General features: G+C 38.1%; 1 protein-coding gene across 1 annotated transcript; it reads left to right on the top strand.

The window, feature by feature from the left end:
* Positions 1 to 1,965: 1,965 nt before the first annotated feature.
* On the top strand, positions 1,966 to 7,164 carry LOC129260141 (uncharacterized). Its single transcript, XM_064099431.1, has one exon. The coding sequence runs from the start codon at positions 2,117 to 2,119 to the stop codon at positions 2,897 to 2,899; it is 783 nt and encodes a 260-aa protein (XP_063955501.1). The 5' UTR covers positions 1,966 to 2,116; the 3' UTR covers positions 2,900 to 7,164.
* The last annotated feature ends 5,459 nt before the right edge of the window (positions 7,165 to 12,623 follow it).

Genomic DNA, 12,623 nt, shown 5'->3' with positions numbered 1-12,623 from the left:
ATAATAATAATAATAATGGCAATATTATTGATCATTTTTGTGATAATGTAAATCATATGATGGCAAGGATGATGATATCAATATAGATTATTTAGAGATGCTAAAATCATTTCATGATTATTGAACGAAGAGAAATATTCAAAATTCAAAATCATTTATTTCACATCTCGTAAAAACAGGGTACAATATGTAGTGAGTTAATCTAATAGAGGAAAAACAACAATGACAGTTGTACAATTTAGACAAAAAATAAGAAAAAAACATATGGAGTAATGAATGGGATGTGAGGGAGTAACAAAAATCAATTGGCCTATCTAGACTACTCCCTTTTTACATTCATTACTGATAATAAAACAAAACAATATCTTCCAATCAACTTTTGAGTATCACTTCCTTCTTGAAGGACACAATAATTTTAATTGATGTTTTTAGTTATTAATGGAAAAACATAGACCATGTAAATTCTTTTTTTTCTATCCCTCCGTCATTCAATTAAACAATCGTGAGGACAGGAAAACAAATTTGATTACAAGTCATCATCTGGATTGCTCAGAATGTGCATTATGTTTTCTTTTTAGTCTATGTAACAAAGTAAAAATGTACACGTGTGTCCACCCGAATTACGAGACATTTCCTATTGCGAACCATTTAGTGTCGGATACAGGGCCCCGTCTTAAAAAGAGTTGCGATCGATCCGATCAATCACAACTATGGAAAGCCAGCAAAGTCAACATATAAAATGCACATTTGTTCAAAAAAATTTTGATATGATGTATATTCATAAATTCATCGATTTCTTGACAATTTGGGGTGTTTTCCTTTGTTTTCAAAGGACATTTTGCAAATTTCCTTTTGAAAAAAAAAATGACACTGTGGATTTCCATAGAGATCAATCGTAACTCTTTGTAAGACTGGTCCTAGGCATGATATTGGTATCCAGAATTTTTTAATGTCCCTATAACTTAATTAAACTTTTCAGGACATTTGGAGAGGGTGAAAGTTGTCTTGACAGTAAACGTAGATGGCGCACACTATATTTACTAACAAACGCTACACCGACTATTATTTTGTGTACTTTGCCACGACAGTTGGTTGAACTAAAAAAAAAGGTTCAAACCAGGCTGCCCATATGTTTCAATTAAAATGTTATAGAATATGTAGAGTGTTGATAGTGAATGCAAAACATCCGTTCATCTTTTCGGCCCGAAGCTTCACTGTATGAGGATGTAAAACTTCAAGTGTCAGTGGATCTGTCAATTGATTAATTTGTAGAAAAAAAAATCTGTAATTATCACTATCAATAATAACCCAACTGAAATGAATATTTAATATCTCCAATATTTCCCTGATTCATTATACACATTATTAGAAGTTATGTACCATGTATATTGACCCAATTTTATAAACCAAAATACGTGATATATCATACAAATCGATGATAATGATATCGAATGTAATACATACGGGGGAACACGGTTGCTTTGTAATTATTTCTAAACATAATTCAGGAATTAGTGGTTGAGTCGCCGGATTTTTTTTATAAGTGGTTAAGTTCAGTGGCTAAGTCAGCGGACTGTGAACCATATATATGGGGTTCGATACCCGCCATGACAAAACTATATTAGTCCAACACAACTCGTCTATCAAACCTCATTATTCTTAATTTTTGTGTCAGTGTGGGAAATAATCAATTTCTAAAATGTATATCTTTTTAAATCAATGCAGAAAGTTTTTATACCCAACCATTCTCTGTGCGATCCAAAAGTATACTTTACCATCTCGAGTGGCATGTAATGATTATACACATTGATGAAAATAAAATGTCTTTATTCGCTACTCATCTTAATTAGTGCAAAAAATTTTGATTTAAATGGATGCCCCATTAATTTTGTAATGGACCTCCAAAAGTCCATTAGTTTTATTTTTTCTTTCCATTTTCTTTCAAATACAGATGCTGAGAACAACACCAATGCTGTAGGGGTCAACTCAACATTTCTACTTCCCCTGTTTGGATAGATTATTACAAGCAGTGACATTGTCAAATTTATGATCTGAAATGAGCTTGTTGTAAACCAGACAACGATGGTCTGGTGGATGACGAGGACGACGAGTTGTTATGGCTGACGACGATGGCAGGAAGACCCCGACACCGCCTATTCCCATTCAGAGAGGGCACGTCATTCCCGATGTCCGTATCGAGAGCGTCGAACGGGACAACGACGGCGCCGGGTCGTCATACGGAGACGACATCCTCGCTCGCAGCCCGGAAAGCGCCGGAGCCGCCGCCGCATCTGACGATGACCTAAAACGGAATAGCGCCGCCGGTCGGTGGCTGCTCGTACGGTCGCACATACACAAAGAGCTGCCGAGCTATGACTCAGCCGCATCGGGGGAAAACAGCGGGGCGAACAGTCCGTTGGACGGGCCCGGTGATCCGAAGGGTTTAATCAATCTCATTCAAAGTGGGCCGTCAGTGCAGAGTTACACGCGACTCAAGAGGCAGCTCAAACGCTGCGACCGTCAATGGATTTTACGATTCTTGGAGCTCAGTGGATTGGAATTACTGTACGTTTCCTTACAGCGGCTTTGTGCTAACGCCGCCCCCGGCCGTCCGGGCCGACGTTCCTTGAGCATCGCCGATGCCTTCGCGCAGATAGAGTGCGTCGCCTGTTTCAAGGCAGTAATGGATTCCCAAGCCGGTTTGGATTATATAATTGAGGATACTGAATTCACAAGAAAGTTGGCAAATGGTGAGTCATACCTAACTTTTTTTTTATCTTGTAAGTTCTTATCATCCATGTCTCTGCCATGTCTATTATTGCTCATTGTGTGTAAATCAACAGAACTTTGTAACTTGAATTATCTATTGCATGTTGATTATCAGAGAGTTCACAAGTAAAGAAAAATAAAGCAATATTAAGGAAATACCAATATTTAAATAGCCACATGCAATGTTGTATATGTTATCAAAAGCAAACTTGACTTTGCCAAAGCACAGACATAAGTGTTGATAAACGTCTTGGCTAAACAAAATACTCATTTAACGCAATACAACTTCCTTGAAATTGATATGAAGGTCCTTAAAAAGACCTGAGTGATTTTGATTATTTAAACATAATAAGTGAAAGTTAGATATTTTTAGTCATTCCTCGGCCATGTCTGTTTCTTGTAACTCAATGCTACAAGTTTGAAATGATGTGTTGTGTAGTAACACAGTCGTACATGTACTCTCTCCCTCTCTTTATTCATACAAAAACAAAAAGTTTTTTTTTTCGATCTGCCCGATTGAATATATAGCCTGAGGCGCCGTAAACATGGGAGAAGCCATTCGCGAAGTTCATTGAACGGCGCGTGTCATCCTATTGTCTTCACAAAATGAATTTCGGCGCCTTCCCCTCCCTCCCCTCACACGCACCAACTGAATACGTCCGCGCACCGAGGGGGCAGTTTGCCTTTTCAAACGAAACCTTCCGAAACTTCTTTATTCAAACTTCAGAGGACAATTTCCACTCCCCCATCTTCATGATCAATGCCCCCATTATTGAGAGATGTCACGATTCTGATTTGTGGCCCGTGACTTGTCAAAGTGGCTCGCACGAATAAAATAAAAACTTGAAGCACAATTAAAAAGTTAGCGCTGTTAATCCACAACCCACGCTCCAGAGGTCGGGATTTTATGTTGCAATTAAGAAGATGGCACGCGATAAAATATTGGGCTACATGATGGTGACAGCTTTGTAACTATACCAAACTCGCTTCATCAGACATGAATGATACAAAAGATGGGTAAACGGTCAACATCATACAGTAATGTCCTCAGTAAATTGGCGCCTTTGAACTTGTTAAAACTGTTGCCAACCGGGTGCCTGCTTCATGAAAACTATTACAATTATTGTAACTTTGTCATTATTATAACTACCATGGAAACCTTGATTTTGATTGGCTGTTGAGTCCTGTTACCATGGTAGTTGGCGTTATGACAACGGGTTAAAACAGTTGTAAGTCCTTTATGGGTTCGGTATTATGTTCGAAACATAGTTTGCAATCTAAAATGTCTTACAGATATCATAGCTGCCGAGGCGGTATTCAGTTTCACGAAATCATAATTATGCTCTTGAAATTCCAAAAATGTTATTTAAATTGATATGAATGTACGATGGTATCTGTTTTGTTTGGGTAAAAAAAAATAATTTGTATTACCTTCGGTTCATGGCTGATATTAACTACAAGTTATTATCGATTTTTTTTAAAATCTTTTCTCTAGCGGTGTCTTTGTAAGATCAGAAAGGGTTGTCTTTTGTAACACTCGCCAATATTTCTTCTACGATTTCCCATTGTACGACTTTTGGGATTGAGCTTTGTGAGTTTGACTCGCCTCGTTGGGGTTTCTTACATGTCTTGTATCGGAACGATCAGTTTGGATTGCTTGGGGGTAGTCACTGAGGAATAAAACGATTTGGATCTTCAAAAGATCAGAACATTTCACATGGCTTCCTTTGTTGTTTGACTGACTTTCTGGACAAGGTTTTGGGTGAATCTGAAGACTGATGGCCCACCGCCGCGCGTAACTATGACACATGTATGATCGAAAAGGAGAGAAGTTCCGAAAAAAACAAATGTCTGATGTTTATCGCCATGTTATTGGTAGGTTGTTATCCCTTCAGTGTGCATGCAATCGAAAGAAGAGACATCTCCAAGGCACTCAATCATCATGATTTATCAGAAGTTGTCTCGGAGTGTTGTTAGATTTCTTGACTGAAATGACAGAAATTACAGAAATTCAGTATGAACTCTGCACTAAAATATCCTGCAGCCTGACAGTTACCTTTCTCGAACAATTTGCTGTGCTTATTTTCATGATAAGCAAATCGGTTGATTTTTCTATATCTTGGGGCCAAGACCATCAGAAGTCTGTGGCCGTGGATGTTCTGTCGTCCGGTCCCGGTCCCGACACCCCTCACATTGGCCTTGGAGCTTTGCACTGTAATAATGATAATGTGCCCTATGGAAAATTCAGCCTTTCCCTAAAAATGTCGAAAATTAAGGCATGGGGAGATTGTCATCAACATTGTAAGACAAGTTGTCAGATCTGACAAATTTCCCTGATTTTGATTGGCTGAGGAGCACAGTTCCTATGGTAACTGGCAGATGAAACGGGACGTTTCATCAAAGGCCTTTCATCAAACGCTCCCCAGATAATATCTTTAGAACTTGTTCCGTCTAACGGGGCTGTAAAGGTTAAACACCAAACATCCAAAATGGCTATAGATATCATGGCTATCTGGGACTCGACACCATATTAGGGTGGGTCCACATTGGATACCAGCATGACCAAAGCTCCCCACATGGTGTCTTCAAGAGCTACCTATCCAACAGCGCTGACCACGCTGGCCGTCAACCCTTATTCATCTCCGAATTCTCTTGACTTCTGAAATTGCAACTGTAGGAATTCATTAGAGCTTTTAATTGGGTACTTGACGTCAAATTGCGGTTAAGGAATATCATTGAGAAGCGTAGTTACTAAATTTACTAACAGTTGACATTTAGTAGAGTAAGTCGTGCTCTCTTGATCTTGTATTGCTTCTTGCAGTTATTAGTAGATTCCATTGAGTATATTTTAGTGTGATGCTGAAGTCACATTGGAGAAACTACTCCTGATCGAAACGAGATGATACGTTAAAACTAATGGTATTCGAATGGACTGATTGGAGAAGGTGTCGTTGGTGTGACCGTCGCATATAATATAAGCTTAGCTGTGTACACTCTTGGGTATATAAAGTGGTCGAGCATAAGAAGCGTCCGAGGAAGGATGGGGGGGGGGGGGGTCTAGTTCACTTTCTTAAGATTGTTATGAACCAGTGAAAGAAATTAATTAAAAGGAAAAAGGTGGAGATGGTAGTTTTGACGACTCTTCCGAACCCTTCCATCGTCATTCCAATATATGCATGTGCCCAACTTTACCCTAAATTGTATCTGCAGAATACATGCAACCGCCAATCATGCCAATATGAACATGACATGATTATCTTCATACCCCCATATTTTATCATGATTATCTTGTCTCGTGTTTTCTGCATTCTTTGGCCCTTTTATTTATTTATTTTTACAATTTTCATCAAACCAGATTTATACATCAATCACAGAGACAGAGACCACTCTATCATTCTACAAATGTCATCCATACAATCTTCAATTCTTTCAAAAATGCGTTTCAATTTCGCAGTGACATTGGATTATGTTTTTCATTTACATCGACAATCATGTGCTGATCTCAAGGACAGTCGATAATTGACGGTGATGGAATCAATGAATGTCGGCAAATAGTAGTTAAACCATGCCGAACTATCGAAATGAATGGGGAGAAAATGCATGAAAGATCGGGGTGGGCTCGTAAATGGTTTGGGTTAAACACGAAAATAAGTGCTGAAACCAGTCGGGTGTTTTGATGACGTCAGTTTTAGAGCTAAACACTGTCATGTTTCTTTGGTATTCAATCCTATGCGAGTTCAAAGGCAAGAGGAATGTAAGAGGGCGAACACGATGCTCGGTTTGGGAGAAAACAGCTTTTATTACAATTTAAAGGAGAATGAAACCCTTGAAACTAGCTGAATCCATATCAAAGAGAAAAATCAAAGAAACATATTGTTGAAAGTTTGAGGAAGATTGAATGAATAATAAGAAAGTTATGAGCATTTGAATATTGAGATCACTAGTGCCATGTAGATCCTCCCATCGGCAATGCGACCAAGATCTGTGATATCACACACGTACAACTCCCTCATTACTTTAGTACTTATTTCACTTATATTCTCACTTTTATAGAGTCTATCACAAGGTTATGTGTTTTCTTTATGAGATGACAAGTACAGAGGTTTCACAACATTATATCATTGATGAATCGTTTCTCATATGATTAGAATGAGCAAAAAGAGATGTTTTGGGGTATATTTTCAGTGTCCGAATGGGAGAGTTGTACGTGTGTGACATCACAGATCTTGGTCGCATTGCCAATGGGAGGATCTCCATAGCATTAGTGATCTCGACATTCAAATGCTCATAACTCTTTTATTGCTAGTCCTATTTTACTCAAAGTTTTGTTGATCTTATTCTTTGATTTTTCTGCTTTCACAAAAGCTAACTTGCTCCAAGAGTTTCATTCTCCTTTAATAAGTTTCATTGGTTTTCCGTGACCCGTGACAAAGGAGGCTATTTTCTGATGGGGACCTCTGGCTTGCAGCCCTCTTTGTCGGAATAAGTTCTGAGCTCGTCGCCAGAATGAGAGAAACCCTGTCTGTTGTTGGAGGAAAAAGAAATAAAGAATCATTCCTCCCACTGTCAAACTTATGCTCACGTACATCACGTAATAGGAGTATGCACTATCTCTTGAGGTTGGCTATTGCGTGACATTTATGGTGACACCGTTTTGTGCCTTCGGGACTGCACATTTAAACGCATGAACTATATAACAATGATAGACATGATAGAGCAGTAACCCTGTAAAAAAAAGTGGCATTTGTCATTTTTTTCAATCGCTACTAGATTTTCTCCACAAAGTTTTGCTGATCGTATAGGCCAGTGAGGAATGAAACTGCTAAAGCAAACAATGCTGGCCTGTTCTCTTATTTCCTTGGAAATTTTGGAATTCTGTTTTATGCGTATTTTGTGCGTGAGTAGATTCGTGAATCTGCAGATTTTGAAATCTCACGCACAGTAACGAATACTCATTACTTTATCAAACAAAAAGGCAAAGGCCAATACTCACTTTGTTCACAAACATGCCATAAAATGTGATCATAACATTTTACAGTATGTAAATTTCATGACATTATTTGTTTGGTGCCCCCTCATTCCCCCAACCCAGAAGTCAAATAATTTGGGTATACAGAAGACGATTTTAAAAGACAATCTACCTTTCCGCTAAATACATGATGTATCTGGGTCTAGAGAACATTGTACTATGAAAATCGAATAATAATTGATATAAGTAACTATTTTGTGATCAAATGTTGGATTTAGTTTTTTTGAAGAAGCAAACACAGATGGATCATGATCATATTCGCGTGTAGGTATTTGCGCATAAAGTACGCGTACCATCACATTCGCAAATATCAATAAAACTTATATGACATCTCAATTCCCTAATGATTTGGGCCACAGACACGACAAAGCACGATGTATACTGCGGGTACTTTGAGTTGAACATCAGTTCAAACAGACTGACACAATAAAGTTTACGTAAAATGTAGGGGAAAGGCAAGTAATGTTTTATATCGATGATGAAAATATTAAAAACTGATCACGAACTTTCATGCAATTCAAAATCATTTGAATGATTGAATCAGTGACGCTATATACAATATGACTGTTTATGAAAGGTTGTGTCACTTTACATTCTTAAAGTGATTGGTTAACATTGGTTGACTTTTAAAAAATCTGAGCTAGAAGGTCACACTTGTCACCTGTGTCTGTGATATGTTACAAAAATGAAGCCCAGAAAAAATTGCGTTCGAAAATAATTTATATTTAGTGCTTCAAAAATTGAAATATAAAGTGACCGAAAACCCCATCTTAATTTCATCCCATACACTTATGTGTACTATTTAGGCGTCTATAAGACGCCTATTTACAAAATCGGGGTTTGCCTTGTAGTTTTAGCTTTTCATTCTCATTAATGGTTGTTTTCAGGGTTTATTAGTTCTAATACATGCACTTGTACACATGTTTCTTCTTGGTTTGAGAATTTTTTAAATCGGCTGCTCACAAAGTTAAACAATACCTTTAATAGAGCCTTCTATAAAGCTATGGCAAGTCTAGTATGTACCTAACCCGGAATACACATGGAGTTCAAGCTTCAGTTCCAACCTGCCTCGCCAATTCCATCGAGTACTCCGCTTTTCCCTACCATGCATTTTATAATCATACAACTTTTCCCAAAAATCTTGAAACATTTTTCGCCATACCTTTTGAAAAGGACGTCAGGACGTTGATTGGTATGCGATTAGGTTTATGTCGTCTTTATTGTAATTTTAACATGATTAATGAAAAAACGATAGGCCTATATCATCAAAATAAACAAAAACTTCTCAAATTGATATCCAAAGTCTATAGTTCCATTCTAATGACCGAATCATATACTACAGTATTCCATGCACAGTAACTATCAATGGCGTAGCTAGGTTCAACCATGAAGATATTTCTCTTAATAGCTTCATGGTTCAACAGTCGGGGAGGGGGAGGGGCACCAATATTACTTTGAGGTTGACATGACCATGATGATGTATGCGGGAGCTTGTTATGATGGTCTCAAATTTGAGGGCGGTGGGGGACATTTGACCTCATTTTCATAATGTTTTCTTTTCTTTCGTATCAAGTTGCCCTTTCTCGCGTTCTTTCATGCTTGACTAGATCATTTACAGGAAGAGACAAGGGGGGGGGGGGCGGGTCACCGTCACCTTACTACGTCACGATCTTCAATAAACATCACATAGCAAGTAGTAATTACTCGTAAAGTACCGTCTTCATTTCGCCATATTGGATGTGTATTTTTAAGTTTGCGTTGATTAAATTACGACAACTCTGACAAAGAAAGTTGTACATAATTCTCTCTTCATCTGCTTAGAATCCCTTGCTCAGTGGGTTGTCGTTTCATGTAGCTTGTAATTTTGTTCCAACTTCTATTACAACAGAACGGTTTGTTTTATTTATAATTTTAATAGAACATTCCAGTTGATATCAAAAAGAAAATTCCATTAAAATAAGTCTAAAATTTAATGAGTCGAAATTTACAACGTTCCAAATTGACATTGGTGTTTGGTGGGGATTTTTTTACCTGATTGCCAAGAAAGCATGAATGCTTGTAAGCAATCAACCAGAGGACCGACGGCTTAAGGTCCTCTCCGAAGGACCTGGTAATGAGGATTAATGCCTTACCAAAGGGCACTAGCGCACCAAGTGTGAATCGAACCCGGGTCACCAGAATACGAATCCCCCGCTCTACCGACTGAGCTATCGCGCCTCCTCTATTCATCATCATTTTATTTGCGTTTGTTTCAATATACCGATCATAACATCACCTTTTGATGTACAGTTACTAAATATTTTTACCCCTCATAACAGATGACGAACAAATAGATCCACTTCTGACCCTCGTTGACTTCAGGGTAATATTTTCAACTATTAACTGATGCTGCCTCTGACTATTTTCGGAGCCATTATTATACATTGTGCCCATACCGAAATTAATTGCTTGGTTTCATATTCGGTACTGGGAAGATAATTGCATATTTTCCGGGAGATATTTGGGATATTCCCTATTACAATCACACGATATTCAGCATGTTCAGTGTATAGATTTTAATATTGTATTGTCACGATTCTTTGTACCCCCTCCCGCCCATCAGTAACACGAATGCCATTTTGCATTTCAAACTTCAACCTATGTTATCATTTTTCGCTCTGGATGACTTTTTAAAGTGTATAGGGTTATCAAAATCTTAATAAATGACGCGCATGATAAACAACTCTCATACGATTGACACAGATTACTATGCACTATGAATTAGAACATGAGGCCCTATTATGATTAAAACATGGAAAACTGGCAATATGTTTTCTTGGTTTCCTCATAGACTCCATGAACTTCGATGTATTTGCACAAACCCTTTTGGATCTCGTTAAGGTCACGACATTACCCCTCTAGGTAGAAATCTTTCACCCCCATGTACTTCCGATCTTTGACAGGTGCCCCTCTATCACCCATGTCAAGTTCACCCCTCAATAAAGGACCAATGACCCCTAAGAGGGTCTGAACAATGGGGGATTCGATGACTTCTACCTGCGGAAGGGTGCATTCGCCGACCCTCTTTCGGCCTTTCGGCTTTTTGGATTCTTTCTCACCAATGCGGCGTGTATCTCTACATCTAGACTATACTATACTGTGCTTTAGTCATATGGACCTATTCCATGGCTTTAGTGAAGTTAATGTAATTTTTCCAATCATGGATTCATGTCTCATTGTAGATCAAAATCAAAAGTATTTTTAAATAGTTTTCTGTGTTTTGAATAATTTCGTCCCCTAATTGTGTTTGTCAAGGTAACCCCCTCCCCCTCCACCACCCCAGTTCCCCTGTCTCCCCTTTCTTCCCCTCCTCCCCTCTCATCCACCCTCTCCCCGTGCTCCCCCACTCTTCCTCCCACCCCTCCCATGTCCCCCCCCTCTCACCACTCTCCTTCCTCCTGTCGGTTCCCCTCTTATAATGTATATATTTCCCGTTACGATTACCATCACTTGTTAATCGTTAACCTAATTTATTGCTAGTTAACTCGAGTCATCTTCAGTGGTAAAAACGAAGCATCAAAGGGGTATAAATTTGGCAGGTATATACGGATTAACTTTTGAACTTTAGATGGGTGATAGGAAGACTCGATATTTGTTAAATCGATGCAGATGAGGACACGTATATCTTACGTAACACCCAAATTGGACATAAGTTCTGTAGGAATCCCCTAACTATGTACCATGACATACTGTATGTTAGTTGCATGATAACTAGACTTCTTCAGGCTTTATGAATATGGGTAAATGGGACGGTTTGATAAAAACGGTTACAAGTGTAATTTTGCCATTTTATGGCAACCACAGCGGTAATCTTAATTGTGATTGGCTGTTAAACTTTGTTACCATGGCAGCTGTCATAATGGCATAGTTACAATATAGTTGTAACTCGTCTTGAAACCGGCCCCTGGTCGACAGAAAATCTAAAAATCGTAAATTTTAAGCATGTGACATTATAGACGTTGTTTTCTGTTTAAAATAGGATGATATTCATTTGACTCTTGATATATTTGAATCTTAATCTATTTGACTCTTAATATTTTTTACTCTTAATTTATTTGATTTTTTTATTCGTTCCGATAGTTTCACAATGTCATTGTTAGAATGTTTGCCATAACGATTTAGCATGCGATTGTACAACACATTGTACCAGATTAGATGCCAAGGTAAGCAAATTAAATAGGTGTCAAAGTTTATATGTACGGTGAATGACAGTCCTATGTCTGTAATGATTAGCCGTCTTCTATAAAGAATAGAAAGGGTGTCATAGTCAAATTTGTCTTTATTTGCTCGTTGATATCTGCCGAAAAGAAGCATTTTAGCTCTGGAACATTGTAAAACTGTCTGTATAACGTTTTACCTGGTGTGTGTTTCATAAGGCTGTTCGTAACTTAGTCTTATGAGCGACTTTAAGAACGACTGGCGATTTTTTCTTGCACGCTAAATATTTACAAATGAACATTTAATGGTGAAGATCCTTTACCACAATAAAGGATCACAAGTCATTTTTAAAGTCACTCATAATTTACGAAAAGCTTTATGAAACGGCCCCTTGATTACTAAATCAACAACAACAACATACACACACCCACACACCAAATCAAACAAAACTTTGAGTTTATATCGTGCACCACAAGATAGGTCATGAGTCTTGTGAGTGGTCACCAGTCTTGCGTAACTTCTAGTAAGATTGTAACCTATTTAGAATACCTCAAATATCACATTTGATATTTATTAGTTTCATTTTCTGATATGGGTCCTGTATTCTCTGCTGCCTGTTGGCTAATTG

The sequence above is a fragment of the Lytechinus pictus genome, chromosome 5, assembly GCF_037042905.1.
Source record: "Lytechinus pictus isolate F3 Inbred chromosome 5, Lp3.0, whole genome shotgun sequence".
Lineage (NCBI taxonomy): Eukaryota > Metazoa > Echinodermata > Echinoidea > Temnopleuroida > Toxopneustidae > Lytechinus > Lytechinus pictus.
The sequence above is the reverse complement of the archived record's forward strand: the minus strand, read 5'-3'. Positions and strand labels throughout refer to the sequence as shown.